Source organism: Balearica regulorum, chromosome 6, assembly GCF_011004875.1.
Source record: "Balearica regulorum gibbericeps isolate bBalReg1 chromosome 6, bBalReg1.pri, whole genome shotgun sequence".
Classification (NCBI taxonomy): Eukaryota; Metazoa; Chordata; class Aves; order Gruiformes; family Gruidae; genus Balearica; species Balearica regulorum.
The window spans coordinates 23004878-23020545 of NC_046189.1; the positions used below are offsets into that span (position 1 = coordinate 23004878).

At 38.5% G+C, this 15668-nt stretch overlaps 1 protein-coding gene across 10 annotated transcripts in view; it reads left to right on the forward strand.

Moving 5' to 3' along the window:
- The window catches only part of COBLL1 (cordon-bleu WH2 repeat protein like 1), an 86759-nt gene that overhangs the window by 36077 nt on the left and 35014 nt on the right, over nucleotides 1-15668 (forward strand). For 8 of the 10 annotated variants that reach the window (XM_075756799.1, XM_075756805.1, XM_075756802.1 and 5 more), the window contains exon 2: nucleotides 13773-13952. In XM_075756799.1, coding sequence (XP_075612914.1) covers nucleotides 13861-13952 — 92 coding nt within the window. In that variant the 5' untranslated portion in view covers nucleotides 13773-13860. Of the gene's footprint in view, nucleotides 1-616; nucleotides 637-12219; nucleotides 12542-13772; nucleotides 13953-15668 lie in introns of those variants that run through there. The other 2 variants (XM_075756804.1, XM_075756798.1) reach the window with 2 other exon arrangements.

Here is a 15668-nt window from a genome sequence, read left to right on the forward strand (position 1 = left end):
GCTGCTGATTCTAATTGCTATAAAGATTGGTAAGAAGTATGCTTCTCCTTTCCTAAAGAATTTTTTCCTACTTCATAGTTAATGCTGAAGTCCTGTACCCTTTTTCAGAAGGAGCAGAGGCTTTTCCAGCTCTCTGATTGAATGAAACAATCAGATCAATCAAGTTGTGTTCCAAGTCAACTGCACTCTGCATCCAAAATAGCTTCGGTGTTACCACCATCATGCAGGGAGCCAGCTTGCTTTGAAGAAATATCTCCTTGCCTGTTGCAAGAATGCAGTAAGAAGTGGATCTAGGGGATTTTGAGTGTGCAGGGGAAGAAGGCTAATGATGGCTCTTGTATGTAGATGGGGATGAGTTTGGGGAGGAACTAACAGCATTCATTTGGGGCTCTGAATTGCCAACCAATGAGGGAGTTAAAGTAGGAGACAGGGGAGGGAGCTTCTGCTGTCAGCGGCAGCGAAGGTGGCTATGAAAACTGCTGGTTGGACTTATGCTGTGAAGGGGGCTGGGACAGGGCTTCTGGCTGTGCTTCGTACCACCCATCTCCCCTCACACAGTGCATAAGAGATCAGGCTTGGGCTCTAGCAGCAGCGCTGACATTTGAGGAGGTAGTAAATGCGACCCTGTGCCTGAAGGTAAGAGGGTTTCCCACTTTGCTTTCTGAGGAGGGTGCAGGGAGGGGAGTAAGTGTTGAGGAAGAACCTGTGACAGATAAGCAGGAGAATCTGGTGGCAGGTAGGTACTCAAAGCATTTCTTCTTAGTTTTGCAAGGAGTGTTAGCCCAAGATGGTCAGTGCTTCTGTTTGGGGAACTAAAGCTACGTTGTTCGTACTTTGGGAGAAACCTCTTTATTGCATTCCAGCTTTCAGGATATTAACTGTCAAAATGTGTCTCTAGTAAAGAAAACGTTTGTTTCAGTACAATTTCTTAGCCTGAACTTTTTTATCTTTTCATTTTCTTTCCTGTAATGAACTAGGGTGCCTTGTTTGATGACACAGTTGTCTGTGTAGGAACTCTGTCCATTCTTCATGTGTCACATTAGTATCTATGTGTGTGTATATATTTATGCTTCTTGCTCAGGACAGGAAACTTTCCTGCTTCCTGTTCCCTTCCAATGCTTTATGTCATGTCTGTTCTCCAGTTTCCTAAACCCTCTTATTTCTTGGTTATGCAAACGCACAAAACATTTTGAAGTATTGCCAAACTATAGGTAGTTAAAGGACATAATTGCTGAGAGAAGGCTCCTGGTGGCTGAAGAGCTTTCTGCAAGGGAGAAAGCTTGTTCTGTTCCAAACACCTGCATGAAAACCAGAAATGAGCTGCCGTGCTTTCCAAAGTTGCATCGCTGTGCTTGGCTCAATTATTCTTCCTGTATCTGTATCATCAGCTGGGAAATGGGACTGTCGCAGTTGAACCCAACCTTCTGTAGCAGGTAAACGGAAGAGAGAGTAAACTTTGTCTTCCCTGTTGTTACTGCAGAGCTTTCTAGCCTCTGTCCTGCATTATTTTGTCTATCACCTACCCACACCTACACCCACGTACCTATATTTGAGGCATGTGTGTATGTGAGGAAAAAGGGAAGGGTGCGTATTAGCCTCTTTCCTGGCCGCTGTGATACTGAGTGGCTCTGCTTTTCTTTTTCTTTACCTTTCCCAACCTTTAAATCCATCCCGTGCCTGCCTCCAGTGTTACTTCTAAAACATGATTTTGAACAGGAGAGAAAAGCAGCAGCAGCAAAGCTCAAATAAATTGACAATTCTTACCTCTATTGATGTTCAGAATAGCAGCTGAAAAAGCCATGAGCAGAGCTAGGTGTTTCATCTGCAGGCTTTGAACAGGCTGTGGTGTTATACCTGCTTTCATGACCAGGAGATAACGGCCAGAAGGGCAGATCCAGATTTTGCTCTATTTGAGAGCCCTTAATTGAACTTTTCTTACTGGTCATGGGAGAAAAACATCTGTAGGAGCATCCTTTTATAGCAGTTCTTGAAAAAGATTTGAAGGTTTGTTGCTAGTGGAGGTAACATACGTTTGCTTGAGCTTTAAGCATTTGTTAGATTTATTAGTGTATCAAAGGTTAAGCTCCCCCTTTCAGTTCAAGCTGCTCTTTGTTTTCTTTTCCTGTTTATTCAACCAGTTATAGATTACTCAATTACTGTTACAGATTTACTGCTTTTTCATCCCTGCTCTCCTTCCTTTCTGTCGGGCTGTTTTCATAACTGTAAATATAATAAAGGCTAAGTGAGTCGCATGAAGTTGTAATACTTTTGAATGTCATTCAATTTTTGGACTCGTTTTTGGTAGTAAATCTGGGTTTTTTCTTGCATTTGATACTTCGTGAAAAGTCTGCAAATAGATGTAAGTATCTGCTTACTGCAGAGGTATGTTGCACATGGACATGCAAAGTTTATATTTTTTGTTAGCCCTATTTACTTCAGACGTTTAAGTTCTTAACCTCCTTAGAAGTAACATCACTGGAACTAATTTTCCACTACATGTTCTTTTTTTATTTGTTTTTTTCGTTTGTTTGGTTTTGGTTTGGTGTTTTGGGTTTGGTGGTTTGGTTTTTTTTTTCAGGAGAAAAAGAAATACTTCTTTTGGCACAACAGAATGTACTGTGAAGGAACTTTTGTATCAGAACACATTTCTATAATTCCTCAGTAATAATAATAAACTTTATGCCAATTTACAGCATAAAGTATTTTTTTTATCCTCTGTTGCCTGCTATGATTCTGAGCTCTTGGCTGTGCTCCTAACAGCGAGGCAATTCTTATGCCTAGAGAGGAGCTAACTATGTTTTGTTGGATGGTATAAGACAGCACTAAGTCAGTGGCTATCTCTGCTCAGGAGTTGCTCGTGTTTTAAGTGAGCTTGAAAAGATCATTGTAATAATAGTTATGATTTGGCTTTGAATGGCAGTGAACGAGTCATTTTTCTAGAAAAGTTTTGAATTTAGACTTGACTTAATTATGTTATATAAGCTTATATTGGAGTTGGTGCCCTTTTAATGCTAAGAGGGGCACGATTACAAAAATGCCCATACCATAGAGATTTCTGTTTACATTGCCTCTGAATCTCCCCTTTTTCCTTGTAATAAGAGAAAACATTGCGTGAATTATGGCTCAAACACAAGCTCTTCTTTTTTCAAGACTGCCACTGCCATGGGGACAGACAATCAGACAGGCAAGTGTGTTCCAAATGGCCTGGAGGGAACTGGAGGATTCATTTGCTGCTTTCTTGCTTTTAGTGTGAACCAGACGTCCAAAGATTCCATTAAGCTTTCACCTTACGGTCATGGTTACCGTCCCAGTCCTGTGATTTATTTCTCTCTAGCATAAGACTTTGTTTTTAAAAAAATTATTTTCTTCAGAGCTATGAGGTTAGTTGGGGGGGGATTCCACGCATCCCATTGACTAGGAAAAACTTCTCTCTAGAAAGAGCTTTGAAAACATGTCTTGATTTCAGGGATGCCTTACTTTATTGATCCAATTTATTTCTGGAAAGAGAGTGGAAATGTAGCTATTTTAAATTTTTTGCTTTCATTGTAGCAGTTAGCTGAATATAGGCATAAATAAGACAACATCCACAGACAACTTGTTGTTTGCTGGGACCTCACTGAGTAAACCTGTAGAGATAATCTGCAAAGATTAGTTTAACAGTCTTATCACCCATAACATTGCTACTGGCATGTCAGTTGCACAACGCGTTTTTGTGTTGGGAGAGCTATTTACACAGTCCCTCCTTTCTAGTACCATCTTATTCTTACGTAATATTTTTAAAATACCAGTATTATTTGCAATATTGATCTCCTTTCAGCCTTGGAAGTCTGTATAGAGAAGTGCACTGTGAAGTACCCCATTATCACAAAAGGCTTACAAATTGTTCGTGTTTGTTCCACTACCTGGAAATTGGATTTAAAATGTGTTTCTGAACTTTGGGGTTTTTGATACCCATTGAGCCACCTGCTAGACGCAGTATCCATACAATATAACCTCAGCATCTTCCCCAGATAACTAAACGGATGAGTTTAGAACCTGAAAGCTCCTATTTCTCTATGGAGCAGGTACAGCAAATATTTTTCCTTTATTTTGTCCTACATGTATCATAAGCCTGGCTTGAAGGGATAACCTAAAAATGGACAGTGCTTGACTGTCATTGATCCATACCTTGATCTTAACATCCAGCTGGTGCTTTTATCATAGAAATAAAGAGATAGACTGTGTATCAAACAGTGATATTGATCTAGAGATGAAAGCCTAGTATCAAGGCTGATAGGCACGTTAAATAGATGCCATGAGGCTGGTACAGCAAATACTTGGGCTGCTTAATGTTAAGGATAAATATTAGAATACTACAGTAGGTTAAAACTACCTTTAAAATAACCTTTTTCACAGCACTTCTGGCAATGCAAACCTTGCGTAGAAACCTGCATGTCTGGTAAGAACTTAGTCAAGATGAATAGACTGTGACATTTCAACTAGTGAAACTCCAGTTAAAAATTATTACTTGAAGTTCCACCAGAAAGAGAGGTGCTTTTCATGAGTAACAGCAAATCTTTGAGTGTGATTTAGGTAGAAGTAGAGGTGATGGCAAGTTAGGGACTCAGTGGAAGTCTTCAGTTAAATGTTAAATGTTTTCAGGTTAATCTTCATGTGAGAATGCCAGACATGGTGAAAAAGGTCCATTAGGAATGAAATGAGAATAGTTCTTAGATCAATTTTATGGTTACAGTCCCATGTGGTGCTCTATTCTTACAAAACCTCAGCCACAGACCTAAGTAGGAAGTCCAGACCTTCAGTTAGAGGGTGGGAAGAAGTGTTTCCACTTTAGAAACTGCTCATGATGGTCTGCTGATACTTCAAAAACAAAATTGTAAGTCTTCTAATATGCAGAACAAATCTGAGTGTTTTGGAATAGCTTTTCTGTCATGTACCAGAAGTTATCTGGTCTTAATTGTGATTAAGAAAGCTATATTGTTTTAAGACTTTCATTAAAAGATGAACGTGGACAATGTATTACAACATTAGACAAGAAAGCAATGTACTGCTGGAGGAGTCTCTTTTCTGTGATCCAAATGCAGTTATGTGAAAACAGAGTAATCAACGTCCAGAGGAAGATGCAATATTGTCAGTTTTGTGACTTTTTTTCTTCTTTAGATTCTTGACAAGCAATGCTGGAATTGAAAGTAAAAGTTGAATGTGTCATTCAAGACTACCTTCACTGTTTAATTTCCTTGCATAAGAAAAATTTAGAGACTGTTTCATGTAAGAAGTCAGGAACAAAGAAGTTTGATGGTGTATACATACAGCCATAGATCTTATGAAAAGATTTGTGCTGAGTCTAATGATTGTATACCTATTTCATGTATTATAAAAAGGTGAGTCAAAGCTGGGAGTGGTTGTGATGTTTTTGGTGTCTGCTATTTTGTGATACTTGTTTGAGGTGAGATGTCTGGACTCTTCAGTTCAATTGTCTTTACAACAGATATATAATGACCAGGAAAAAGTGGTTTCTGGTTTGGGTTTTTTTGTCACTTTTCCAGCTTTTTGGTGTTTTGTTTGGTTGGTTTGCTTAGTTTCTCTAGTGTATAGTTTATTTCAAGCTTGGTTCTTGATCTCCTTGCAGGTTGTTGTGATTTGCTTTCCCAGTTTGTCCGAGTCTTTTTCCCTGTTCAGTTGTTCATTTGTCTTAGTCTCTCGGTGCCAGACGCAAGCACACGATGGGCTCTATCAGTAGACAGTAACTTTGCCTGAAGAAAGGACACCTATTCTCAAATGGCAGCCACTTAACTTGAACCATTGCATGGGCTTCTGCTGTAAACCCTAGACTCCACTAAGGGTAGTTTTCAGGAGTTGCCTCATTTTTGTATCTTCATGCCCACCTCAAGGTGGGAGCTCTGTTCTTGAGGAGTAAAGTCTACGTGTTGACTGTTAGTTCTGGGAGTTTGCCTTCACAGCCCTATGTGCTTAGCAAGCTGTAAAGATTCAAGGAAATGTCTTGGTCATTTCACGTACCTCTGCAGCATAGTGCCCGTTTCCTGCTATGGGATGGTCATGGTATGAATTCTGGTTTGTAGCAGCTTTAAGGCAAGCCAGCACAGAACATTTGGAACTGACAGAGAGACTCTGAAGAATATAGGAGGAGGACTTGAGATGTTATATTAATCTCTGAATGGTTTATTTGACATTCTTTCTCTTAGAGGTTTTCTTTCATCTGGAGATGCTCCTCAAAGCATGTAGCAGAAAGTAAATTTGGGGGCTTCCTGTTCCAAATCCTGATCAGAGAATCTAAGTAGTGAACTGTAATTTGCCAATGAGTGTGCCATAACATAAAATGTGTTATATAGAAGCAGCTGTACTTTCTTTGGCAGGGGGATTTTGTGAGTTCTTGTTCTTACCGAACATTAAAGTACTTAAACTTTTGCTGATACTAGTTAGTATTAAATTCAGTTGCTGAATCACAAGAACAATACAGCTGTGCTGAGAGTGTTCCGATACAACTATAGCATAACTTTTGACTCCTTGATCTAAAACTTTGTGACACTTTTGGCTGTGTGCTGTTACCAAAGAGCAGAAAATTCCTGAGTCTCTAAATTATCTGTTCGTCATTATGTGGAAACGTTGCACGGTATCAGTTAGAGTCAACAGCAGCATAGTGCATACAGCTACAACAGCTTATGTACATGTTTATTGCAAGCATGTCTTAACATTTTGCAGTACTTGATGGTAAGGTCCACTTGCTAGCACATCTTTAAAATTATATTTTTTTCATACCACAGAGTTATCCATTTTTCTCATTTTCAGAGACTTCTCCTTCACATCTTTGTGAAACTTTTGGCGTATGTAACAAGCAGGTTGTTAGAAGTGTGTGTATGGAGGAGGTAGGATGCAGCAAACAGCAGGGAAAGATGGTTAAGATGTAGTGCAGGTAGTTACAGGTGATGTTCTCACTTCCCTTTTCTGAGTATAACAGTCATTAAGGGGAGAATCTCTATAAGCTTATAAAAAAATAGCCTTTTCAGTTTTCAGAAAAAGCTAAAAATGTTTCGTTGGTTGTGTTTGGGGGGTGGGGTTTGTGGGTGTTGGGTGTGGTGGTTTTTTATGTTTTAGGGGTTTTTTGGGTGTGTATGGGTGTGTTTGTGGGGGGTTTTTTTTGGTTTTTTGGGGGGGGGGGTTTGTGGGGTTTTTTTGTGAGAACAGTTCCAATTCATTGGGCAGTGTAAAGCAAAGGACTTCTGGTTGGCTCTTTTTCTGTCACCTTCAGACTTGGGCTGGAAGAAGCCAGAGTGGGAATGAGTAAATCCAAGATGTGAAGGAGAAGTCTCTCTGAAACTGAGAAAAATGGATAACTCTGTGGTATGAAAAAAATCTAATTTTAAAGATGTGCTAGCAAGTGGACCTTACCATCAAGTACTGCAAAATGTTAAGACATGCTTGCAATAAACATGTACATAAGCTGTTGTAGCTGTATGCACTATGATGCTGTTGACTCTAACTGATACCGTGCAATGTTTCCACATAATGACGAACAGATAATTTAGAGACTCAGGAATTTTCTGCTCTTTGGTAACAGCACACAGGCAAATAAAAACTCATATATTGTGGGATGTTAGCTGTTAAGGTTTTGTTTTTAAATACAGGTTTTAAATGAAATCTCTAATGAAAATATATACATTATTACACATTACTCATTGTTACATTCTGTGTTTTCACGGATCTCCGGAAGATTTTTTGCTTTAAGAGACCAGATTCCAAGTATCAGATGATAGACAGTAAAAAAGCTTCATGCGTGTGGAAGATAAATCCTGTGCTCATATATAAGCTGTGCTGGTGGGGTAGGGGTGGGAAGAGTAATGCTTCTATTTATTATCTTCATTTCAGTTTATCATATGGTTATGCAGAGTGGCTTTACAACATCTCTGTAGCTACTATAAGAAGAAAAGCTGTGTGTTCCAGTTCTCAAGCTAAAAGAGAAGTACTCCATGTGGAATAGATATGTCAATGCAATCGTTAGTATTCAGGTTAAGAACAATAAAAATGAAAATCGAGCTGTATTTCACTAAAGGAAAGAAAACAAAAATATCATCCATAACTATACTGCAGATGAAAGTGACCTTTCAGACTGGCCCATAGACAATACACACTATTGTAACATACTCCATTTTTCATGTGTTTCATTATGTAATTATCAAGTCCCAACTTAGGACCTCCAACTTAAAATGTGATTACTGAACATTTATGTCTTACAAAATATTTCCCCTCCTCCTCTTTTTTTTTTTCTCCTTTTTTTGAAAAAAGAGGTTATCTATACATATGTTCTGAAACATATAGCAGTGGTTTTTGAGTAACTTGCATTGATAACTTCAGTCATTTGCTGGTCTATGATGAGCAGAATCAGATTGTAATGCTGCAGTTGTCTCCAAGCATTTTCCTAGCAAGTAGGGTTTGATCTTGAAGATGTGCAGTGGTGATGCTGTGAAACCATAATACCCAAAGAGGGAACTGAGTAAACAGGAGGGAAGTTGGTACTTTCATGATCTTTACTTGGTGTAGAAGACAAATTTGTTCTTTGAGTATTAAAGACGAGTATCGGGCTGGGAATGCTTATAGGCAAAATTAGGGGCTTAAATATGCTGAAACTGATGTAAACAAAACAAATCAATGTACTTAATGTAGGTCTGAACTCTTGGTCAACTGTTCCTTGGTTGCGCATGATGTGCAAGGTTTCAGCTGCCTGCTACTATGGCATAGCATTGGAGCAGCGTTATTGTAATAATCAAGAAGCATTATAATAATTGCTTGGGGTGAGAGGTCAAAGGCAAGAAAAGCTCTAGAAGAAACTTTATTGCAGTGGCCTTTTTCCTCTCATGACGTGATCTTAGTAGAGCTAGATCCTTTTCTGACTTGGAGTGAAAATAGAATGAAGTGCTGCTTGTACTTTTGGCATATATAATTTTGTAAAGTTTGATATAAAAAAAAATGTGTAGCTGCTTTTTGTGTAAACCAGTGTTCATGGTGCCATAAGTCAAATTAACAAACTTAAGTCTATCTGTTGTGCAGTAGAAGGTTTTTATTGTACTATGTTGAATGAACATTTTCAGTACCTGAGAGAGGACTGAATTGCAGGTGAGGTCCCTTATGACCTTTGCTGTCCCAGGTGATTGCTATAGAAAACTTGAGAGATGGTTCTGATATTGCAGGTTAGATCCAAAATAATTTCAGTGAGAGGGCTGTCAAGTTGTCTTTGTAGAGGGTCTCATGTAATTGTGTTCAAAACGGGAAGTTAAGTGCTGGAAATGTTAATAATCCTTGATATCCAGATTTGAAGAGGTGGATTTTTTTTATGCTGTAACCTTTTGTTGTGCACAAATCTAGGAGACAGATTTCCTCTTTTCTTTTTTCTCCATTTTTTGGGGGGAAAGTGATCCTTATCAAAAGGAAATGCTGGTGCTAACTGGAATATCCAGGTCACTGTCAGTTCATGTATTTCTCATTATTTTAAAGTGCCTTTCTCTAGTTACTGATATTTAAAAATATGCTGCTTGTAACTTTCTAACAGGAATTTGTTGAAAATCAAATAAATAGATGTTTGTTTTATTTACTGTGCCAGACCTTTATTTTAAAAAGGGCTTCCACACATTCAGATCACTGACACCATTATTTTTTTTGGCAAGCAGGAAATATGTTGAGATAGAGCAATGACACTTTATTCTGTAGAAGTGGGATCTGAAGCACATAAAATATTGACTTTATATCCTTGCATTTGATTTTAAAAGATGTATTGTTTTTCTTAACAAAATGATGAAGTCTTCTGTCTGCATTTGGCTGAAAGAATTATTTAATGTCTTTGCAGGAACTGTATTCTGTCACAAAGACTGGTGGGAATTGCAGGTGGGACTTCAGAAATTTAAATTTCTAAGAGATATGAATCAATTCTCTTGGGAACCGCAGAAGATGAGGGCTAGCTCAAAGTCTTGGCATAACAGTGGGCTCCAGGTGCACTGGTAACAAGGGAAATACCAACTCTGCCCAGGCTGCACCAGCTTGTGTTTGTGGGTCCCTGTGAGACCGTTGTGGTGTCCCTCTAGCCGCCTTTTTCTGGGCTAGGAAGAATCAGAGAAGAAAGATTTGTGGGGGTGTGGTGTTTCTTTTTTTTTTTCCTTTCCTGCTTTGTCTGAAGCAATAGATTAAACAGAAGATGACATTCAAGCTGTTGCAGCATAATAGGTAGCTGGAATGGTTTATCTGGTGATAAACAGTGGGGAGCACATCCCTTCAGGTGAGTTGAGATTGGCAGTTTTAATGTCTGGTGTATGGAAGGTCAGTCAATTTATGGGGCTGGGACCTATGAGCCAAGGAAGGAGTGAGGACCTGCATTGTGTAGGATACTACAGCACAGTTTCCAGGGGAGTTTGATTGTCGCTTGTGGCCTTATTTGGTTAAGATTTTTCTTTCAACTCCCTCTGTCATAGCTAAATAAGCTGTACTTTGATTCTTCGTGCAGCATTTGTTTAGTTCTATAGCAGCCATGACAATAAAGAGTATGTTTTTGGTTGTTCTAACTCCTTCTAACGTTTACTTTGAAAATGAGAATAGGTCTGCTTAGCTCCTAGCATGTCTGGAAGCTACCTGAACATAAACGGTGCTGTGAGTGAGACCATTTACTGAACACTTTTTTTTCTGACCTCTGAAGTGTAATTTTTGTGATTGGGAATTTATTCTCTTTGTTGTGGCTGTATTTTGTCTTACTGAAAATCAAGAGTTTTCTTCTTTTCAGGAGAAGAAACTATCTTCACCACCCTGTCTTTTTAGCAAATTCATTAAACCCAGCAGCTTTCCCAGTTTGCTGAGTACCTGGTAGAGGTGAAGAGGCAAGAAAGAACCGGGCTGTTGGTTGTTCTTTATAATGGATAAGTTTTTGAAATGATGGCGTAGACTTGGAGTTACTTGGATAATGCTGGGTTTACTTCTTGGTGTTCGAATAAGATGGTGTGTGGAGGGTGCTGTTGTGAGAGAAATCACCTGGGTCAGCTTCTTGGTGGCCCCATAGCGCAAAAGAGGAGGGGAGGGTTTGTAGGTTAAAACTACCCCTGCGAGTGTATTTCCATCATCCTGCCACTTGCTGCTTTTGATTTGCACCTGTAGATGTAATCATGGTAACTGGAATTGTTCTTGCTGCCCAACACCAGCTCTGGGGCACTGGGGGTGCAGGGCTTCTGTTACCTGTCAGGCAGCCTCTCCTGTGGCAAGGCAGAGCACAAACTCAAGAAACTAAAAAGCCATAAGACCAAATGTAAATACTTTGGGCTAGGAATGAGAGCTGAGAGAACTGGTGAAAAATGAAGAGAAAAGAGACACGGCATCTGGAAACAGAAAATGAAGGTATTGGGATCCCTGTTGTTTAAGAAGAGGTTGCCAAAACCGCGACATAACTTCGGAGAAAGTATACTTGGAGATTTTTCCTCCTTTGTGTGGGGCGGGGAATGTAAGTGTAGCTAACCATGAAGAACATGCTGATGTGCTAGAGATGGGTAGGGTACGTAGCTCTGCGTGGTGCATGTGGGGATTTGGTGACATTGTTAGACTGCCTGACCCCATGTGTGTATGTTCTTTATAAATAGTTGGCTCTCTATATAGCTGTTGCACACAAGTTTCAATGAGTATTTTATCAGTTCTAGCTCTCTACAGTATAAATGAGACACCATATAAATAAAGCTGCATTTTACTCATGTGGACCGTGCATTTATTGCTGCGTGTGATTGAGCGCTCTCTCCAGTGATAGAGTTTCAGCAATGAAATTGCATTTGTCTGCTTAATGGAAAATAGTGTCCACTAACATTTGCAAACAAATCTTTCTGTGGCATGTAGTCTTCACAGATTAAATTCTGAGTTCAGTTGTGATAAATATCATTTAATGGTCATTTGAAGTCAGTTAAAGATGCAAGAATGAGTATAGAAGGGGAAAAACAGTACTACTTCACTTTGAGTTTGGATTTTTTTTTTACATTAATAACATGTCACAGGGTGAGGTTTTAGTTTTGGTTTTTGTCTTGGTTTTTTTAATAGTTGTACTGATGTTCTGTATTGGCCAATAATTTCTTTTTGGCAGTTACATGAAAGCTAAAAATCGGGGGGGGGGGGGGGGGGGGGAGGGGAGTGGAGGAGGAGTAAAAAGAAGTTTGATTCATACATTTTGCAATGTCCATGTAACCCAGAAACAAGCCAGGCGAGTTGCTGTAGAGACCGAAGTTAAATTTGCAGCTAATGTCACACATCTCAAATTGTACATGGAGTGCACCAAAACTAATTTAAATCATTAGCAGAGAGAAGGTATAAATTTTGATGGTGAATCCTCATTCAGCATGTTTGGAGGTCTGTGAGTGCTCCCGATTAGCTCCGAGAGGCTGTGAATAGTTAATTATTCAGCACGGAGTTCTGAAGTTCAAAACTCTAAGCACTTTCAGCAACAGAGCAGTCATGTGAAGTCTCATTACACAGTTGTCTTTTGCAATGCTGCTCTGGACCTTGTTTGCTCTTCATTGTGAGTGACTTTAAACTTTGTTTTCCCAAGAAAGATGTGTGTTTCTAATTGTTGTATGGGAGATCTTTTGGTTTAATTCTGTAGGACAATTATAGAAGTTAATTTCTTTGGGTACGTTTAAAGTAAACAAACTTTGGTACAGCTCCAGAATCTAAATTGCAACAATATTTTTGGAACCTTTGTGTATTATATTTTAAATGTATTTTAACTTTCTGTGAATGTGGCTCCATTCCAGCTTTTCAAAAGAATGTGTATAAGAAATTAAAAAGCTCTCATGAGGTAATGCATCTCCACAGTGAGTTTTGGTTTTGTTTCTAATGGTAGAATTCTTAATAATACTACATTTGCTTGTGACAGTATTGGTGAATTATGGAAAGTTATTTGAATAAAAGGAGATGCTGGACTATATGTGGGACATGAGCATCCTGCCTTCAGAATTTACTGTAACATAAATATATTAAGGGATGTAGAGAGTTTTACTTTTATACCATTTTTGATTTTTTTTTTAAAAGTGAAATAAGTGAAACTTAGTGATCACTCTGTGTTCAAGAGTACACTGGCTTGTCACTAAGATGGGAAATGATAGCAAGAAAATTAAAATAGGAAATCAGCATATGTGAAGAGAAAATATGAAAGCATATTGTGACTGAAATGTCAAGAAATATTACAACACAGTAGTATTGATTATACTGCTATTTTACTATTGTATAGAAGTAAATATACGAGAGCTCGTAGGATTTGTTTGAATGATTTTGATAATAAAAAGAAAAATTTTGGGAGGAAAAGTGTGATTATTCCCTCGCTTATCTAGTCTATATATTAAACAAACTGTCAGTACAATTTGGCTTCGTACTGCACAGTACAGTATTTCTGTTTATACTAATCCAGTAAATCTGTTTGGAGAATGCAAAAATAGGGTTCTTTGTGTAACTCAGGGAGAAAAGAAGTAATTAATTTACTGTTTTTAATGTATATTAAAAAACTCTTTTTGTTTTGGGATTGATGTTAATTTTGGTTTTGTTTTTATATGCTAGATACCTTAGCCTGTTCTATCTTCTATCACCACTGATCATATGTTTAAAATACTCTCTCATCCCTTCCTTGCATGTATGACTTACACGGTCTGAGTGAAAAGAATTGTGTAGTTCGCTCCTGTTCTGAGACTTGTTAGTTTGCCAGTAAGGAATCATATGCATAAATACATACTTGACTTTTTATCCTTTTATTTCAGAAGAAAATCTAAAGCGCCACCTCCTCCATCTGAAACAAAACCCACTGCCTTTTCTCCATTTGATGACACAGCATCAGCCAACCTCATCATGGAACAGAAAGAGAACATAATCGATAAAGACATTGAACTATCAGTGGTCCTGCCAGGAGATGTGATCAAGTATACTACAGTTAACGGGAGGTAAGTTACACAGAATGGCATTTTTGTTTAATTTGCTTTTCTTGCTCTAGTTTACTTCAACCTTCATCCAGGTTTTAATCACTCAGTAAAATACATGAGTTGTGTAAGCCTTGAACACTTTTGGGTAGGTGTGGAAATGTGTATTTTATATGCTTACCTACCTTTTGGGAAGACTATTTTTTGAAATTCTGAACTTCTGTATGGCATCTAATGGGATGCATAGCTATGCTTGTTGTTCTTTCTAGTCACTGCAAATCTCTAGAAAAATACTGGTTTGTATGAGTCACTGAATTTTCCCACAAAAGTTTTCCTTCTTAGACTTAGAGATGAGTTTCTGCAACTTATTTGGGTATAAAGTCATGTGTTCAGCACTTGCTTGGTACTACTACCTGTAGGCTATTAGCAGTCCTAAAAAAAGGTGTCATCACTTCAGACAAAATCTACAATGCTTCAAGGAAACAGTTTCTAGCTACAGCTTTGGAAAACTTTTTTAAAAATCAAATATGTCTTGCTTAAGCTGGTTTTGATTTGAAATACATATTTCAGTCTGCTAATTGGTAGTATAGATTATGTGTATAACTCTCAAGTCACCTTTAGTTGAGAAAGACCTTGACATTGACTGGTGAGTTGAAATCATAAATCCTGTGACTTAAAATGTAATATTAATTGTCCTAGCAAGTCTGCTAAGAAGGATCCTGTGCAAGGCCTTGTATGGATCAGAGCAACTGGGATCCCAATTTGTTGCTGTCCTAAGCTGAAATAAAGAAACTATTTGTATGTTGTACTTGTGTTAGTGTATTGCCAGCGTCTTTGCTACTGAAAGCAAGCAGTCTGATTGACTTGTTTAAACCAGGTAATGTAAACGTGTAGTTACACCTACTTCACTTCTTAATGAGAGATAAAGACTTTTGTGGCTCAAGTCTGTTTACACACTTTGTCGTTTGTCATTAGAGTTCATGAGGTCACTGCTTAGACTTCAAATACCAGCTTGTTCACCAGGGCTGCAATGGAAGAACTTTTGTGGATTCTCCCCTCCAACTCCATTGATTTTCAGGATAACTTAAATCTGAGGTTATATTTCTCAGAAGAAATTTTCTGCAATAATTGATGACTACTATGATGCTTTATGGTGTTCTTGCTAGCGTGCTTACAGCAAGGAATATTGCTGTCTTGTTCCTCTGTTTTTAAAATTTCTTAAAGGTGAGACTCCATGTGTACACTATCAGGTACTTCTCTTCCTTCTTTTCCCTCCCTTTGTCCACACTTAGGAGTACCGTGTGCCCTCTGTCTCACTGTGCTCAGAACAAAGTGCCAGAAGGGAACGCTCCGTATATCTTCACTCAGTCAAATTACATTGTGTATAATTACTCAGTGTTCAAGACAGGCCTCACAGGCTTATCAGGCAGCACACACATTTCCCAATCAGTTTTATTATCCGATACTGTATGTGATTGATTTCATAAATGCCTGTCTTGCAAACAAGAACCAGTATTGGCACTGCTAGGCTTGCTCAAAGTGAGAGGAGATACTGTGCAGGACCTGCAGTCCACTGTGAAACATATTTCAAACTAGTTTTTTTCTTCTGGTTTTGCTCTGTCTTGGTAGTTGTATTTTGTGGACAAATAGGCAAAATCCCACTAGAAATTACATAAACAGATAAATTGCTAATTTCTCTTTTTTCTCTTCATCATCAGAGATTAGCCATTTCAAAGATCC